Below are 17692 nucleotides of genomic sequence, written 5' to 3'. Positions count from 1 at the left end.
ATGATTTATTATCGTGGAAATTACTCTGTACTGCTATTATGCCCGCGTAAGTCTGCCACAGGCCCCTCTTCCCATGATAGCAACCCCGACTCTGATTAGAGCTAACCGCGTCCGTAGCGTTGGTGACCAACATCGCGGTGGTCCAAAGAGCGTCATGATGCCAAACGCAAACGGATCTACTACCGGGAACCCTTTTGAGGAACCTCAGCGACGCATGAACGAATACACGGCTCAAGAAATCGCTACACTGCAATCACGCCTAGATAAGAAATTGGGTCCTGAATACATCTCGTCGAGACCAGGGGCGGCTGGACAAAGGGTGCATTATCTGTCCGCCGACAAATGCATCAATCTGGCGAATGAAGTGTTCGGCTTTAATGGCTGGTCCAGCTCGATACAAAATATTCAGATCGATTTCGTATGTCTCGTGGCAATCACCCGCGGGGTCGACCGCTTTGGGAACCTCCATGCTGACCTTGAATAGGTGGAAGAGAGCCAACATACTGGCAAAATCAGCTTGGGGTTATCCGTAATAGTTAGGGTCTCTCTGAAAGACGGAACCTATCATGAGGTATGCCTGTTCATCGTAGCAGCTTTGCCTTGCTCGAACCAGAAGCTCACGTGTTTACTACTTCCAGGATATCGGCTACGGTCACATCGAGAACTGCAAGGGCAAGGCTGCAGCGTTTGAGAAGGCCAAGAAAGAAGGAACCACTGATGCTCTTAAGCGTGCGCTGAGAAACTTTGGTAACGTCTTGGGAAATTGTGTCTATGACAAAGATTATGTCTCGAAAGTTACCAAAGTGAAGCCCGCACCGGTATGTGTTCATCCCATAGGTACACTGCATACCTTTGCCTAACATCTATGCAGGCGAAATGGGACGTAGATGATCTCCATCGGCATCCCGACTATGCCCCGGCCAAAAAGGCACCCGTGCAACCGCGACCAGCCCCAGAAGATGACGATCTTCCCCCTCGTCCTGTGAATGCTGGGAGGACTAATAGCCCCAAGGATTCCGCAGCTTTCGATGCTGACGGGGAATTTGGAAGTATGCAAGACAGAGCCCCCTAGACAAGCTATACTTGCTAATGACAATAGGTGATCTATTTGATGAAGCTGATTTCGGCGAGGCTACGAATGGGAATCCGGATGAAATAGTGCTAGGCCCAGAAACGAAATTCCAACAACCTCCCACCCCCCTAAACGGACCAAATGCCTACCGCGGACCGCAAGGGAACTACGCCCGGCCTCCGGTAAAGCCTAATTCAGCGGTCGTGACACCTTCCAAACCGGAAAGGCCTCTTCCAGCACCCGGGGCCAGGCAAATACCTGCACCCTCACTCAATGCTCGAAACATTCCCACTGCGGCCCCAAATCCGCAACAAAACTTTACCAATGCAAGGCCCATACCACCAGGCCAACATAGACCTAACCAAGCCTCCGCCTTAGCCGGCACAGGTGGCCAAGTGCCGATCAAACGAGAACCGGGGCCACTATCTAATGAAACCAAACCACAAGACATGCTTCCTCCTGGGAGCTCACCCGCTCCATCTGCTGGTTTCTTTTCCGCTCGGGCAGTCGACATGCTCCGGGATAACCCGAACAATACGGCGAATGCCGCGCCTGCCTTCGATCCTCATGCCGAAAGTCCCTCCATCCGCAAAACCGCGGGCGTCGACCACACCAAAAGCGTGCCAATCTCGCGACCTATGCTGGCAGCGGCCTCGCCATCTACTAACAACACCCGAGACTTTGTGAATCCTTCTACGGACGCACATCGAAGGATTGGCGCCCCCGGAGCTAGTGGTATCAGTAGCCCTATGAGTAGAGGGCCGTCAACTTCGTCTTATCGCCCACTGACGCGACCCAACATCGACCCACGCAGCGTCAACAACAATGCAACAGCAGCATCAAGCGGGGCCAGCATGGGGGCCCAGGGCATGCCCCATAACATGAACGGAAAGCGGCCTCCCCTAGGGGACGTGACGAACGCAACACACCCCGGCGGAGGCGGCAGCGGGCCTGTTCCCAATGGCATTAATGACCCTAAGAGGGTAAAAATGGCCGATGGTTCTACAATACAGCAACCGCCACAACAACCGCCACAACAACCACCCCAACCACCCCATCAGAGATAATAAGAGATGAATGGGTGATAAGAGAATATATCCAAACCGCCTTATGTGATGATTGTCAATTTTTCCGGTACTTTGAATGGTGACTCGGCGTTCAGGATGCAGGGCAAGGGCAAGGACCAGGACAAGGAAATGGTTTCTTTTTTTGCAGTATTGTTAATATTACTTGAACTTTTGTTTGCATCGATTGGCCTTGTGTTTATTTTTTTTCCCAAACTTCTCCTCTTACCCCCTGAAGTGGTATCTTTATTTTCTATATGCGCATGCAAGGAAGGGGTGATGCACTGCAAGAAGTTGACCGTTATTTATCCAGTCAAGGGGGAAACAAATCATTGATATTAGACACATGCAATGACTTAGTTCTAGAGAACGAACCATGTCTTTGACCAAGCCCTATCGTACATGCATGAATTTCCCATCATTCCACTGGATGCTTTTCCCCCCCGTATGTTTCTCGTCTCAGTGGGTGGAAAAGTAGATGATCATTGAACGTTAACACAGAGGAGAATGCGCTTGTGAATACATAGAATGCAACAAAAGTAACTGAGACGTCGCTCGCAAGTCCGGACAAGAGGGGGAAAAAAAAGAAGAAGAAGAAGACGAAAGCCACAACAGCATGATAGAAGAGGAAAGATCATGAAGATGAAGGAAATGCCGGTTTGCGCCAGGGAATGATTCAGAACATCGTTAGTCATATCAACATCCGAAAGTAGAAGGGTCAAGCTTGGAGAAAACAATCGGAAGGAGTCGCGCCGTCTCTAGATTGACACCGCCAGTGCTTCATTGAAAGAAGACTTAAGTTTTTAATCCTCGTGCATAGCATGGATTGATTCCTACCATGTGTGTGGCGTTATATTCTCCTTTGACCATGAGAGTCCAGGCGTTGGCGGAGCATGAATAGACTGCTCCAAGTTGTTTGACCATGAGGGTTCAGGCGATGACGAAGCATGAACAGACTGCTGCAAATTGTTTGCCATTTGAACAGGCTTTGATGGAACGCGTCGTTGACAAAAGATAATGCTGCTGGTAACAGGTGAGGAGGGGGGCTCCATTTTGCTGGCAGACGTCTGAGTCGTGGGTGTACTGTTGCCTCCGGATGCATCCGTTGATTTCCGATGAGATAGCCTGCGGGGTTGAACTTCGAATTTCACAGTATCTGTATCTACTGAGGTCATTGTGGGTAGCTGTCCGAATAGTCGGGCATGAGGGTTACGACTGGAATGATACTGGAGTGAGACGGAAGACATACCCTTTCTTGCTGTGTCTCCCATACGTTCACGTCTACCATGTTTACCAGGCAGCAAGTCCCAGTCGCCAATGAGACTTGACTTGGACACGGGTGGCCTTGTCGGCTGTTCCTTCTCAACAGGTACCGCATGGTGCGATGAATCGCTTGAATTACTGCGCGTCGGCGAGCGATGATCATTGAAACTAGATCGTGGAACAAACGCTGCGGCCGCAGGACTTAATACTGAAGATCTATTTTGGGTAGGCGTGTTTTCTGTAGACTGACTGATTTCCTGAGACCCATGAGTTGCAAAGCGTACAGGTGTCGGCGTCTGAGGATCGTTCGAGATCTTGCTTTCGAGCTCAATTTTGCATTGCTGTAGGTTTTCTTTCTGTTTTTCCGAGAGGCTTGCTGATTCCATAAGCTGACAGAGCACTTCAATAATATCCTTTTGGTCATCACTTTTGACCGGCTCGCTCTCCTTTGTCGTGGATGAAACAACGTGGAAGTCAAGCCGTCTTGTCGGAGTCGGTTGCGATTGCTCATGCTCTGGGGTCTGGACTTGTTGCGAGGGTGGCGCAAAATCTAGACCTTTCAGGTCCTGAAATGAAGGGCTCATTAAGGAATCATCCCCATTGCCATCCTGTGTGGAGCCCTTCGAGGGCGTGATGTTAACGTCGAGAAGTATTTCCTGCGTTGCTTGGGTGCTCTTAGCGTTGCACATCTCCCTCTGTGGCTTTATAGAGCCTTTGGAAGACACTTGGGGCGCTGCCCTTGGCACTGCAGTTTGTACAGCTTTGGGAGGTATTGGGGTTGTATTCGGTTCTGGGTTTATGACTGGCTCAGAAATCGGTGTTGAGTAAGCTTTGTCATCTTGAGGCCCATGAACCGTATAGTCTGAAGAAGAAGGCAGTCGGACCTTCACGGGAGGTTTTGCAGCTGATTCCTGTGAACTTTTTTGATTAGTGGTCTTCTCGTCCTGGAAAGTACCGCTCGAGCGAACCGTGGAAGTTGGCGACCCATTCTGGGGATGTTTTGCCTGGGAGTGGAAAGGGGTATAATAATCGGCAGCACTGCCATCTTTCGGACTGTGGACTGAGCGATTTAGGGAAGTAGCCTGCTCTTTCGTGGGATGCTTGAGGACTAGCCCTGATGGTTGCATAGGGTGCGGTTTGACGTCATTGGTCTTATGAATTGAATCACTCAGGGAGGTAGTTGGCTTCTTTTGGGAAGTAGAAGCTCTGCTATCATGAGCCCCATGGATCGTATGATTTGGTGAAGTCATGCCCGGAAGGACATATTTTTCGAACAGCTTAGATGATAGATCTTGATGAGGTTTCCTCTCATCCGCAGGCTGCTGAATTGATTCACTCAAGCCCGATGAAGTGCACAGTTTCTTCTGCGGAGGCTGCTTAGTGCTTGAGGGAGCTTTTTCGCCACTATGATCATTAGAAGCACTTTCACTAGCAACATATGCAGTCTCCACGGGGATGAGATTCAAGAGACTGCGCGACGCAGCCAGGAAACTTGCTGGGGAACAAATATCCCCAACAAACTCGGGCCTGTTCCTGGGATCAGATGGGAAAACTGGGTAAAAGACTAAGACTTACGCTGGTCTTCTGGTCCTCAGAGAAGCAGGAGGTGGTCTTTTGTAGCCTGAAGCTGTGAGGAGAAAGCACTTAGCTCTGGTACTCTTCCCAACTTCATGCGATGACGTACCTCCTTTGTTTACAGAGTGATTCTGCGAGTCAAACCTTTCTCTGGTTTTCTGGTTTTCGCTGCTAGGATTCCGCAAGATATTCACTGAAGGCTTTCGAGCTAGAGTGATCTGTTTCGGGAATGCTTCGCGATTCTTGCCTCCAGCAGAAGTACCAGTACTTCAAGGTATAAGCCCGCGTACATTATCAGACCAAAAGTAGGCAACTCACCTGGCCAAAGTTCCAAAGGGCTGGTGGTTTTTGGATGCCACCACACCGGTATGTTTTCCTGCGTGCGTCGAAGGGTTTGGCGCCAACTTCGATGCAGATTTGCCTTTTCCCACTCCTTGTGTGTAGAATTGAACATTGTCTCCGCGAATGGCAGCATTTAACTGGAACCGATGGGTCTGCCCGCTGAGAAGGCTGTCCAAGTTTTCCAAATCTTCGGTGTCACCTATGCCTTTGTAGATGTCTTTCCCAAGGTGTTAGCCACGAGAACCGCCAACATGATTGGGTGTAGAGTGAGAGTACTTACTGGACCATGCTGAGAGCTGTTCCTTGTTGGCTTCGGCTTGTCGCTGTGCTTCAGTGCCCCGCACATTTGACATTCGACCTGCCTCCAGGAATTGTAACGAAACGTTCTCTCTTTTCTTGATGTCTGAGGTAGAAATGAACTCTCGTCTAGCAGACCCAAGGTCCTCCTGTGGATGACATGGTCAGAGTCCAGTAAATGCAAGTGATCATGAAAGACCTATGCAATCGGCTTACCATCTGCAGCTGCTTGAGCCGCTCTACGCGTTTTGCGGCTTTCTCATCTTCCGGGCTCATTGTGTCTTCTTCGATGACCAAAGAGATGAAGATGGATCAGAGTACCCAAAAGTAATGCGAGCCTCAATGTTAGGAAGAAAGTGAAGAGAGAGTAGAGGGAAGGTCTGAAACGAGTGAAAGTGTTAAGAAGCAAAGACGATTGCTGACACGTGAGCAAGTGAGGTAAGAAAATTGAATGATTGACGGGGCAAACGCAGAGCGAAAACGTGTGATGTGAGACAGTGAGCCTTGTGGGAAAGGTAAATGAAAGCTAGGAGTCCTAGGCCCCGAGACACAGGTCTGAAGGCCGGCTGGATACGATAATTCTCTAAGTGAAAGTTTGGAACACAATATTATTGAATGTGAAAGATGTCAGCAAAGTGAGAGAGAGAAAGAGAGGGATGTCAACAGGGAAAGAGGGGAAGAGGATGGGAAGTGGTGAAGAGGAAGATGAGTTGGAGGGGAAGAGCAAAGGGAAGCAGAGGACAAACGCCGAGGAGAGAAAACATACTACTTGTCTCGCAGTGTGCACCCTTCACAGTCTTGGTCCCGCTTACATCAAACGTGGACGTCGGCATGGCAATTTATAATGTAGGCGATTGTTTCTCTGAACTCTGCACGCTGTACAATATACTAGATAGGTCTGGTTCATTGCAACTGAGTGAAGGAATAAAGAACCCCACTTGCACATTCCCTAGACATCCCCATTAATCTTAGAGAAAACACTAGAGTTTGTTAAGAGTTTGATTTATGAGATCCGTAGCCAAATTTACTGACTGAAACCCATATTCAGGACCGCCAGACTTGTTTACGAAAAGTAGAGACCTACAAGGGCTCAAATAGCATTCTCCAGATGATCTATGATGATATGGATGAATACAAAAGCGTTTCATTCAGCCTCAGATAATCTGGTAATACATCAAACTTCCTTCGAGGTCGGGGAAGTCAGAAAGGTCAGACATGGTGACCCATAAGAATCTGGGGGATTTGGTACGGGTATAGATATCTTTATGTACAGTTGCCTGGTAGCAGCGAAAACAGAACTCTATCCGGCTAATAAGACAAAGATTTACACTGGCTAGGCACTACAAGTGCTTGCGCCTCCGTCATCTATTAGGCAAGTGTCCGTTGTTAGTAATCTCATCCTGGAATCTGGCTGGTGAATGCTGGTCATGTACGTACTTCTAATCATCTTGGCAATGGCCTGCAGTAGACTGACGCTCATGACGGTTATTCCAAAGGCAATGCACAGGTACGCCGGGATCTTCGCTTTCCGACTGCTGTTACTCAACTTGATGTAACATAGAGGCGGGAAGATGTATGCTAAGGCCGAGGCACTGGTGGCCCCGATCAGCTCAAAGACTGCGCCGAGGTCGCAGGTAACGAGAGCCATGCCCATCGAGGTCAGAACCAGTGCGGTGGTAAATATCAGATGGCGGTTCATGTTGAACGGTTCGTCTGGGAAGTAATAGGTTGTCATGACAGACCGACATACAAACGCCTCTAGAGGCAAGGTCGTGAGCATGTTTAGGCCAAAGCAGCTGTTGCGGTTAGCTTGATCGATAGTCACAATAGACCGTCAAGGGACCATACAATCGCGCAATGTTAACCATGATGTTGTCGGACGGAAAGTTGTTGAGCACGTTGCCTTGGGTTTTCGATCCAAAGAACAGAAATCCCGATATACCCATTGTCAAGCACATCAGCAGCGAGACTCCCGTGGAGTAATGAGTCACCATTGCGAAGCGATCCATAGTTGGTTTCTTCAAGGAACCGTAGATGAGAAGGCTATTATGGTCTTGAAATAGTCAGTCTGGGTCGCGGTCTAAGCCAAGATACTGGGCTACCTACGACAAACAAAAGCTGTCCAGCGTTAGCTTTACAGAGGTTCTTAAATTGCTGATATAGTGAGAGCGTGACATACCAAAAGAAATCACCCCGACGGCTTGGAAGAAGCCAGAGTTTATTAGAAGCAGACTTTTGACCTCTCCTCGAGATTCTGACGAGACACGGAATCCTTGGGTGAGCACAGCCACCAGAATCACGACCATACTGAGCAAGGCCAGTGTGGAAGCTTTCGCTAGCTATAGAGCTGTTAGAACCAGAAAGCCTGACAGTTTAGGAGACCAAACCTTCGCAATGTCTCGATACAAAGAGAGCGGGTACGAAACACCCAGGACAAAAAGCACGATGATGGCTCGCCTGTCGGTAAGAAGCCAAAGGAACGACATATCTCGGAGGGAGGGGAACAAGGCGCTAAATACATGTGGAATGGTATCTCCTACAATAATACAAAATGCAATCATACCACCGAACGCAAAAGCCCACTGGGCAATCGAGATAGCAATAAGGCCACTTTTGCCGAAGCAGTGCTGCATCGTGGCCTGAAAGGAGTCCGCGCCGCTCAGCTTGGAGTTAACCACGATGAGACGAATTGTCCAATCCACCACGATTGTCAGAGCAATCAGAATTGCAAGACCCGTCATCAAGCCTGCCTGCTTGAGTGCATAGGGCTGACCTATGATACCGGCGCCTATAATGCTATTGGCCATGTTCATGAATGCCATGCGCATCCCGCTGCGAGGCCGGGCATCTTCTAGGTATTGCTCGGGAAAGAAATCCTCAGACGTGGCGAGAGTCACACTCGGGGCTTCAATATCTGTCAGAAGAGGCACCATCTGTCCCCTATTGTTCCTTCCGGATCGATTTCCGCCATCGCGAGCGTAATCTTCTTCCTCCAGCCACGACGAGTCCTCCGAGTTGCAGGTATATGCGGCCGGTTGCTGATCATCTTCTGGCTCGTCATCGAGATCGAATCGAACCCGGTTTGTGGTGCGAGGAGGGCGACGTTGTCCGTCAGGCGTGGGTTGAGATATGGAGGATTGTTGCGGCGCTGCGTTGGGGAGTGCGGAGGGAGAAACCGGGGTTGCGTTGACTGGGTCAGGACGGGCTACAAGCTCAAGTTCTTCGTCAGGGGTCCCTGGAAATGGCGGGGAACCATTTGGCCTGTCAAGGCCATCGTGATCAGCCAAGAGCGATTCCTGTCCTTCATCCCTGGGCATCGCGGGTTGTGATGGGTGATCTTATTGCCAGACAGTTACAACTCCACGTGTAAATGGCATGTTTTGGCGCCAGGTAATCACGGGGGAGGCACGTGATGCCTTATCGATAAGGAGCTATAGAGATAAGATAAGCTCAATAGCCCGCCGATAGCCGTCAATAGACAGCGTCGCGTTCTCGTTTTCTCTCTCTCTTTTCAACTTCTCTTTATTGACATTCTATCTATCTGTCTGTCTATCATCTCTAATCCTTCGATCGTCGGAATACGGCTCGGCTCATTCCATCCCCCACGACTGTGCGTCTCTCTCGGCAAGGCAAAAATCCAATACCCATCAGATATTGCACATTCTTCTCTAGAGCCATTACGGTGTCTCGCCGGTATAAGCCATCGTTGCTTTGATTCGGCGGGGCCGGGGTCAATTGCCAGTCATTGGTGCCAACCCACTGGAGCAAAGGTGTAAAGGGATGATCCAAGGGATTCTGGTCAACTTGCTCCCGTAAAGATGCGAGCCACCGTTGATGATTTTGTGTGCTAATTTGAAAGCCAGTCTGGTCACTTAGAATGTCGCAAAACTCATGCACGGTGATGCCCTGTCGGCAATCGACAACATTTTCCGGGTTCTGAAGGAACATTCCTGCAATGACGATAGATGCGATCTGATCAGCCCCAGCAACGGGAATCCACAATTTCTTCGAATCTTCGCTCACAGCGCCGAGTGATACAATGCAGTAGGCCAGGCGCCAGAGGAAGTCCTCCGCGTGGGCGATGCCCTCCCACCGTGTGCCGACGATGAAACCCGGCTGGACAATCGTAATTCGAGGCCACTCAAGGGAATCCCTCGACTCGAGGCGGCTGTTATACTCTTCGATAATTAAACGCGAAAGGTATTTTGTTTGGTCATATCCGCTCGCTGTGGAGAGCTTCTCTCCGATTTGATCACTCGTATCTGTGGGGAGTGGGAGATATCCCCCTGACACGTATGTGAATGGACAAGGCACCGGCCTACAGGAATAAGCTTGCAGAAGAGTGATGGTACTGTCGACATTGACAGCCTTCAGTCTGTTGTAACCTTCCAGCCAATTGGCGCGTGCCCCGTCATGAATGATACCATCGATATGTAGCTCCGGAGCCCTCCCACGCAGACAATCCCAATTGCTCTGATTCAGGCCCAGCTTTGGCTTTTTTAGGTCACCCAGCCAGACAATAATTCGGGAATCAAATTCTCCTTTCCACCAGCCGCCAGCTGTTGCCTGTGCATGAATCTTTTCCCTTGCATCAGTCTCACTGTCTGCGCGCACTAGTCCAACTATGCGATCGACTTCTGGATTACTCAAAAGAAATCGCAAAATCTGAGTACCGAGAAAGCCGGTCATCGATGTCAGGAAAATTGTCCGTCCACGAATATTCAGACTGGGAAATTGGGCGCTCTGCATCAGATTGTCGAGTTCCAGAAGGATGTCCCTCTGCGGTGCGCCTTCCGTGCTCCCAAGATCCTGGAGCAGGTGCTCTTCCAGCTGACATACAGTGATACCGGGCTGTAGCAATGTCTGCACACTAACACTTCTCTGCCAACACTGATGGATCCAATTAGCTAGATATACCAGCTGCATCGAATTCAAGCCCACACTGGAGAGGCTAAAGTCAAGACCTTGAAGGGTCTCTGAGCTCGAGTCCTGTGAACCGATGACTAGATCCGAGATGCTTTTGCTAATCTCAAGAGCCATCGCACGCCTATGGTCAATCTTCGGCCATTGGTGAAGTGTCTTGCCACCAGGTCTCAGTGCCACAAGCCCAGTGGGACTGAGCTGCGTGAACAGTGATCGCAGCTGAGGCCGATCGATCTTTTTGGACTGATTGCAGGGTAGCTCTGGCAAGGGAATGTATACCGTCGGCACCATGTAGCGTGGCAGTCTTGATCGTAATCTTTCGCTTAGCTCGCTAGCAGACACTGACCTAGCATTGATGTTGCCCACTTCCACACATGCAATTATCTCCAGAGCGTCACGCCGGTCCTTCACCCCTGCTGCTATCACGGCTGCACGTCTATGATCAAGACACGAGTTCACCGCTATCTCAACTTCCCCAAGATCGACTCGAAATCCCCGGATCTTGATAAAACCACTTTCACGCCCACAGTATGTAATACTCCCATCTTGCTCGTACCGGGCTAGATCTCCAGTCCTGTAACATCGAAGGCTGATGTCGCCTCCTACCAGCGAGGCGAAGTTGGGAGCCGGTAGGAACGCATTTGCGCTTGTCGCATTATCGCCTAGATATCCTCTCCCCAGGAACGGGGTCTGAATAAGCAACTCGCCCTTCACACCGACCGGCTGTAACTTGCTGACATCGCTTGGATTGACGACCCAGCAATTGGCATCGATCCCCCGACCGATGTTCTTCGCGTTATCGCTGCGGGAGATCTCAAGCCGAAACGTATCCCATATGCCAGTTTCACTTGTCCCGTAAATGTTGCTGAGTCGGACGTGATCAGCCCAGCTGTCGATGATGCTTTGCGAAGGAGCCTCGCCTCCGATATAAAGATGCCGAAGATGAGGCACCTGACTGGCTTGGAGCTGATTAACAACGACTGGCGTTAAGGAAGCGTCGGTGACCTGCAGGGCCTCCATCACTGATCCAAGAGTCTCGACTCGTTGCTGCTCAGACGGTACGCATACCTGACCCCCGGAGACGAGAGGGCCAAGTATTTCACAAAAACTGGCGTCAAAGGCGAAATCCGCAAATTGAAGAAATTTGGTGCTTTGATTAAGTCCGAAACTTTTTACTACTGCTTGTAACCCACCGGCAACCGCGTGATGCTAATGCATAACCCCTTTCGGCTTGCCTGTGCTGCCGGACGTAAGACAATATATGCGAGACTGGAGGGGTCTAGGTCAACATCCCGATCCCAAGCGTTGGGGATCCGTTCCAAGTCCAGAGAGACCGGGTCAATCTGTTGGATCTCTGGTGGATCGATGTCCTCGAATCTCTGCTGAATGTGTCTCTCGGCGATGAAGTGTTTCGCCCCCACTCTCTCAAGGATCTCGGACATTCGCTGGGCAGAGCAACCCTGGCTAATTGGTACGTATACAGCACCAGCACGAAGAATCCCCAGGATCGTGATGATGGCCAGTGTAGATTTATTCATGCAAAATCCAACTGTACATCCAGACTGAACACCAGCTCCCAGAAGAATGTCAGCAATGGCGGCCGATTTCTGCCCCAGCTGCTCATATGTAACTTGTTCACTAGTGCTCGATATTGCAATCGCAGCTTGTCGCTCTCGATAGTGTCGGTTGATCAGATCGTGGATGTAGCCCGATGGTTCTACCTCGCCACGTATCGCCCATGACCGAAGTCGCTGAACATCATAAGAGCTGATGAGATCAAGTCCCGTAATTGGCGTGTCATATCTGTCCATGGCATCAAAGCTATGCTTCATACTACCGATGATAGCTTGAAGAGGTATGTGAAACTGCCGGTCACAAGGCGAATAGACACCGAGTGAGAGACCTTGGCTCGTCGGGCACATCGTCAACAGTAACGGAATCTAGTAATTGTGAGCAAGAACTAATAGAAGCGAGGTAGGTTCGATCCATTCTGACATACATTTCCCAGTTGCTGAAATAAATCTTCTAGGCCCTTGCCGTAGAGGTCCGCGTTCGTGTCGGAAGCCTCGAGGAGAAGGACCGCCGTATTAGAAGTTGAATCCTTGCCATCAGGTTCCTCGCGTGTATCCTTGGCTTTCGAGACGGCTTCCTGCAATTGCTGAACACTCCACTCATGCTCAATTTGGAGAGAAAGTCTCTTAACAGCATTCGCTCCAATTGGCTTGTGTTCCGAACTGGCCCTCGCCACGACGAAGGAGACAACAGGCGTGTCAAAGTACCGGTCAATGAGGAGCGCCCACGCAGATAGAGCCCTGATTTCTGCATCGCGGGATATCAGTATTTGGTCCCTCGGCACCAGCTCACGGCCAGTTAGGCGTCCAAAGCTCGCATCAGCGGACTCTGATTGATCCAGGCAGTAACGAGTTTCCACGAGGTCTGACATGTCGATGATTGTAACAATCAAGCAAACCTTACCTCCTTCAAACACACAACACCTGCCATATTTATAGGGCTTTTTTACCTCCCCGATCGCTCAAGGTTTTAGGGGTGACGTAGAGCCCATATGTCGATGCAAGATCTGGGCATTCCTCGATCTCTAAGTTCAAGGCAACAAGGCTTTTTATATACCGTAAGGCTTTATCAGGGTTACCAATTTGATCTTGCTGCAGATTGGTTACGAAAGACTTTGCTCCCTATATCAGAAACCCAATGTCATTGATCTTCATAGCCATACTGCCTACCTAGGTAGGAACCTAGGAAGGGCAATTCTCCAGTCTTACCGAAGATCGAAGTGCCTTGATTCCTTCCCATTTTGGAAAGTACAGAGTAAGGGAACTCAGACTCGCAGGATTTACCATTGACTATTCACCTCATCTTGTCGTGCTGTATAGATATTAGTGGACTCCCTTTCATAATGTCAATGTCCACTTTCCAGCACACCTTTTAACATGCCGTGGACGCAGCCCGACAAATCCGGTTTATGATTGATAATGGAAAGCCTGAGAGGGGTGCCCTTTCTCATGCTGTGCTATGGTGCTAATCAACAAGGTATGTCAGCTGGATCAAAGGAGAAAATCTCCAGCCTTATCAGATATCAGCAAAGGATGTCGTCATTCATCGAGAAATCAATCCGCGGCCAATAGTTTTTTCATCAGCCTCAAACGTAGTTAGAATTCCTATGCCTTATTACTTACACGTATACTAATGCTGAAGCTTATATGGGAAGGAGAGCCACTGACCGACTCAGAGTATGCATATTCGCATCTCGCTTTACTGCTATTCAGCCGGTCGAGCTCATATTTTTATTCTCTTTTCTCTCAACTGACATTGCCATTCAACTGGTTCCTTATGGCCGACTTACTTGGTCACGGAGACGTGCCGTCTCGAGGCATAGATCCAGCTCTCGTTGAGAGCATGATCTATGAATCCCAGGCTCATGATATAGCTCCTCACGGGAATATGGGAAGGTAGGTGATGGTCGTGTCTGTTTTGCTTTGTTTCTCTGCTAATGCAAGCCTATCACATCGTCTTAGCTTCGTCGCCACTGCTTGCAGCGAAACGGCCCAGAACCTTACCAAATCGGATTTCCAGAAGAACTAGGCCTGTGTCGAAGAGTTCGCATCTATTTCAAAGTATGCCAGCTCGTTGGGTCTTTCGAATCTCAGCAGTTAATCGATCCTCGCCAGATGTGCAGAGCAATGCCTGACGATCATTGGCCGTCTATGGAATTATCAAGGCGAAGATCCAATCGCTGGAACTGCTACGAGTGGATCCTCTGAAGCCATAATGCTCGCAGACCTGGCCATGAAGAGGTCCTGGGAAGAAACGTCTGCCAGTTCAGGGCGGCCCAACATCATCTTTGGCTCGAATGCACATGTATGCGTGTTCAAGCTCGCAAACTATTTCAACATGGAAGCAAGAGTTGTCTCAGTAAGCGAAGCCACTGGTTTTGGATTTGATGTATCGAAGTTGTCAAGTCTAGTAGATAGTTAGACTGGTGAGCTTCCTCAATATCCCAGCCAGATCTCTTTCTCCACGATGCCGTGATTGCAGGCTAACTGAAACAGTTGGAATCTTTCTTACCCTGGGTAGTACATTTACTGGTCATTACGATCCAATCACCGATGTGTCACACATACTTGCGCCACATAAGATGACCACGGGTCGGCACGTCCCCGTCCATGTTGATGCGGCAAGTGGTGGTTTAGTCGCGCCATTTGACCACGACTTCAGTCATCGTCACTGGTGAGTATAAGTATAGTATAGACAAGCTGGGGTGCACTGACTGACAAGATATGTGACAACCCAGGGATTTTCGGAACAGCCATGTACAGTCAATCAATACTTCCGGTCACAAGTTCGGCCTGGCATCTTGCGCCGTAGGCTGGTTAATCTGGAAGGATCGGTCTTGCGTTCCACAGAGTCTCCAAATCGAATCAAGCTATCTGCGAGGAACACGCACGGGCTTCTCTTTGAGCTTTTCAAGATCCACTGCTCCAGTTGTGGTCCAATACTTCAACTTTCTAGTTCTAGGATCAGAAGGATACCGCCGGAAGGTCCTTGCACTCCTTGACAGCGCACGTTCATTTGGAAACTTGCTGGAAGGCACCTCGCATTTTCGCTGCCTTAGCCCTGTGCAGCGTCGATCCCCGTTGGAACATTGCAAAGATCAGTGTCGTTCATGCCCGGAAAAATGTACGGCATATCAACGACTCGGTCATTCTCGACATCCGGCAGGAATCCCTGTTGTAGTCTTCACCTCCACGCAAGGCTACCAGACAAGCCATCCATCAGCGGCCATTTCCCGCTTGAGTGACTGGTTATACGAACTTGGATTCTTTGTCCCTCGTGAGTCTCGTCTTTTCCAGTATATATTTTCGAATCAATTTATTGACTCTGGTATTTGCCAGATTATATTCTGAGTGGCTGGAGGTCCAACGACGATGACATTCATGTTCTTCGAGTCGTGGTACGAGAGGATGTGGTTCCTGAATTACCAGTGTTATTCAGTATCTTGCTGGAGGGGATGACACATCTCGAAGGGAAAGGGTGGGAATGAGCGGGTTCAATCGGCTTCCACATGACTTGACTTTGTCCTGCCTTGTTGCCATGTCAGGCTTACAGGCACCCAACTAGATCTCTTTCTGTGCTTCGGAGACGGCTCTCCGTTACTCCCGTCCAAACTTCATTTGGCGTACTCTCGTTCGTTTCTCTTTTGGCAGCCCCTTTAGAAAGAGCTCTCGTAATGACGTTCCATTTGGATCTCGGAGCAGAAACCTTTTCTTCATCAAGCTTCGACTTGGACCTTGCTCTTCACGCCTCGGCTGTATTTTCCACGCCACCAGGAACTTGGAGCCCATGGAATACAGAAGAGACTTTCAGAAAAGGGATTATCACAGGCAGCATATGGGTCGATCAGGGCGCCTGTTTCCAATTGCATCTATACCTCAGCTTCGATTTGGATTCAGACTTATTGTGTAGCTCATATCCCAAGTTCATTTCTCGGTTAGGTGATGTTCTGAGGAAGTCGAAGGTATGGTATCTACCTATCTCCTACTAAGAACCAGCTTGCCTCTCCTTTGCATCTATTCATCTCACAAAGTGAGTGACTCTGTTCAGTTCTGGTCCGAACTCGGCCTCAAAGTTTCATTCAATGGTTCCAGCAACAGTCTATATGAGCAACACCCCCCTCTACCATCCCACCTATCATTCAACATCCGCAAAACCACCGGAAAGTCTACAGCATTAAAGACGCCGAGAATCCCCACCGCACTGCAGAGTCCCTGCGATGCGCCCCGTGTCGATTTGACTCCTACTGTTTTCCTATCATCAATCACCGTCAGACTTGAGTATACCCGTTCTCGCCAACTCCTTCCGTCGTGCTCGTTCACCGAAACGGCGCCGATCCCTATACCGTATAACACCTTCTACAACAGTCCAGCGGTCCCGATTCCTCACCGTACTTCAACCGTCCTCCCATTCGCTCCGCCTCAAATACTCACAGACAAGTTCCAGTATATCGAAAAGGAATGTGAAGTCTTCCACTGCCTGCTCACAGAAACCGAACTCCCACCTGAACCTGAATCCAACCCGCCGAGCTGCTCACGCGAGCTAAATACACTACTCAACACAGCGCTAGTTACTTTGATCGCTGGAGCACGAACCCCCACCCGCAAAGGCCATTCAAGTGAGCAAAGGACCCAAGAACAACACCTGATACCTCTCTCCCGGATTGCGCCCTCGATTTTCAGTCCTGGATACCGCGACGTGAGTTCTCCCACACCACTCCAAAATTACACACATGACACCACCAGAATCAGAAGATCAATCGCTAATGCCATTCTAAGCTCCTACAGTCCATGAACCAACGAGCCCAGTTTATCCCCTCCATCGCCAAATCCATCACATCGATCATAAAACATAGTCGGGATCCGAGTCTCCAGAGCAACGCCATTAGATTTCAATGTTCTGACCAATCCGAGCCCGAGGCAGAGGCAGAAATAAATAACACACATGGCCATGATACTGCCACGATGGGCCTCAAGAGCAAGCTAAAGACCTCGCTTTGGCGCGTTGCCGCCAATCGAGTTCTTACGGCGCAGGGGTCCCGAAAGCAGAAGCACAGTTCCCTTATCTTGGGCCCCGAGGCGGAGGCGGAGAGCGAAGACGAGCAGTGCTTTGAAGATGAGATTTTGTTCGCTGCGACACCGACAGACGGGGTTGATTCCTATCTGGAAAATGAAATTAGTGGGGATGGGGAAGACTCTGATCGGTACTTAGGGACTGAGGAGGGGGGTTCCGTCTGTGGTGAAAGTGACGCCGAATCCTTTGAGACGATTGATGACGGGTTCAGGGATACTTCGGTAAATTTAATCCACTATCATAATAGTGAGATAGGCTGCGTCGACGAGTCTTATTTCCCAGGGGAGTCGACGTGTCATGGTCCGCAACACATTTGGGAAGGGCAGGCAGATGATCGGAAACCTCCAGAAAGCCCTCTTCTGCTTTCAGATGATCCAATAATTGAGGACGCAGAGAACATGCTATGTGAATGGCCTACAATCGAAGTATAACTAGAATCCAAAACAGCTATATAGTGGAGATTGATATCATATATCGAGCTCTTCAAGAACCAGACCGTTCTAAACATGGAAGG

At 49.6% G+C, this 17692-nt stretch overlaps 10 protein-coding genes across 10 annotated transcripts; 5 read left to right on the top strand and 5 right to left on the bottom strand.

Moving 5' to 3' along the window:
- Positions 1–154: 154 nt before the first annotated feature.
- RAD52_3 (DNA repair protein rad52) lies at positions 155–484 on the top strand (the record flags this gene model as incomplete). The annotated part of the gene is made up of 1 exon (XM_046088164.1): positions 155–484. The coding sequence occupies one exon, from the start codon at positions 155–157 to the stop codon at positions 482–484; it is 330 nt and encodes a 109-aa protein (XP_045944134.1).
- Positions 485–566: 82 nt separating this feature from the next.
- Positions 567–860, top strand: RAD52_2 (DNA repair protein rad52; the record flags this gene model as incomplete). The annotated part of the gene is made up of 2 exons (XM_046088163.1): positions 567–571; positions 614–860. The coding sequence occupies 2 exons, from the start codon at positions 567–569 to the stop codon at positions 858–860; spliced, it is 252 nt and encodes an 83-aa protein (XP_045944133.1).
- A 5-nt stretch (positions 861–865) lies between these two features.
- On the top strand, positions 866–2139 carry RAD52_1 (DNA repair protein rad52; the record flags this gene model as incomplete). The annotated part of the gene is made up of 2 exons (XM_046088162.1): positions 866–1049; positions 1100–2139. 2 exons carry the CDS (start codon positions 866–868, stop codon positions 2137–2139), a joined length of 1224 nt encoding a protein of 407 aa, XP_045944132.1.
- A 1428-nt stretch (positions 2140–3567) lies between these two features.
- Positions 3568–5889, bottom strand: LDX57_006455 (uncharacterized protein; the record flags this gene model as incomplete). Its single annotated transcript, XM_046088161.1, has 7 exons — positions 3568–3615; positions 3684–4926; positions 4975–5026; positions 5084–5241; positions 5293–5533; positions 5597–5762; positions 5830–5889. 7 exons carry the CDS (start codon positions 5887–5889, stop codon positions 3568–3570), a joined length of 1968 nt encoding a protein of 655 aa, XP_045944131.1.
- Positions 5890–6946: 1057 nt separating this feature from the next.
- Positions 6947–7607, bottom strand: LDX57_006454 (uncharacterized protein; the record flags this gene model as incomplete). The annotated part of the gene is made up of 3 exons (XM_046088160.1): positions 6947–6978; positions 7051–7409; positions 7462–7607. The coding sequence occupies 3 exons, from the start codon at positions 7605–7607 to the stop codon at positions 6947–6949; spliced, it is 537 nt and encodes a 178-aa protein (XP_045944130.1).
- Positions 7608–7676: 69 nt separating this feature from the next.
- On the bottom strand, positions 7677–8930 carry LDX57_006453 (uncharacterized protein; the record flags this gene model as incomplete). The annotated part of the gene is made up of 3 exons (XM_046088159.1): positions 7677–7681; positions 7793–7952; positions 8001–8930. The coding sequence occupies 3 exons, from the start codon at positions 8928–8930 to the stop codon at positions 7677–7679; spliced, it is 1095 nt and encodes a 364-aa protein (XP_045944129.1).
- Positions 8931–9115: 185 nt separating this feature from the next.
- On the bottom strand, positions 9116–11619 carry LDX57_006452 (uncharacterized protein). Its single transcript, XM_046088158.1, has one exon. The coding sequence runs from the start codon at positions 11554–11556 to the stop codon at positions 9172–9174; it is 2385 nt and encodes a 794-aa protein (XP_045944128.1). The 5' UTR covers positions 11557–11619; the 3' UTR covers positions 9116–9171.
- A 92-nt stretch (positions 11620–11711) lies between these two features.
- On the bottom strand, positions 11712–12979 carry LDX57_006451 (uncharacterized protein; the record flags this gene model as incomplete). Its single annotated transcript, XM_046088157.1, has 2 exons — positions 11712–12476; positions 12536–12979. The coding sequence occupies 2 exons, from the start codon at positions 12977–12979 to the stop codon at positions 11712–11714; spliced, it is 1209 nt and encodes a 402-aa protein (XP_045944127.1).
- Positions 12980–13884: 905 nt separating this feature from the next.
- LDX57_006450 (uncharacterized protein) lies at positions 13885–14136 on the top strand (the record flags this gene model as incomplete). The annotated part of the gene is made up of 2 exons (XM_046088156.1): positions 13885–14003; positions 14070–14136. 2 exons carry the CDS (start codon positions 13885–13887, stop codon positions 14134–14136), a joined length of 186 nt encoding a protein of 61 aa, XP_045944126.1.
- A 1257-nt stretch (positions 14137–15393) lies between these two features.
- On the top strand, positions 15394–17559 carry LDX57_006449 (uncharacterized protein; the record flags this gene model as incomplete). Its single annotated transcript, XM_046088155.1, has 4 exons — positions 15394–16069; positions 16156–16803; positions 16893–17399; positions 17461–17559. The coding sequence occupies exons 1-4, from the start codon at positions 15782–15784 to the stop codon at positions 17557–17559; spliced, it is 1542 nt and encodes a 513-aa protein (XP_045944125.1). The 5' UTR covers positions 15394–15781.
- Positions 17560–17692: the final 133 nt, after the last annotated feature.

This window comes from Aspergillus melleus, assembly GCF_016097325.1.
Source record: "Aspergillus melleus strain CBS 546.65 chromosome Unknown contig3, whole genome shotgun sequence".
Classification (NCBI taxonomy): Eukaryota; Fungi; Ascomycota; class Eurotiomycetes; order Eurotiales; family Aspergillaceae; genus Aspergillus; species Aspergillus melleus.
This window is presented reverse-complemented; position numbering and strand designations above follow the sequence as displayed.

What these genes read in the sequence shown, in the direction of transcription:
- LDX57_006452 (XM_046088158.1), bottom strand. Translation starts at nt 11,556, where the DNA reads ATGGAGGCCCTGCAGGTCACCGACGCTTCCTTAACGCCAGTCGTTGTT.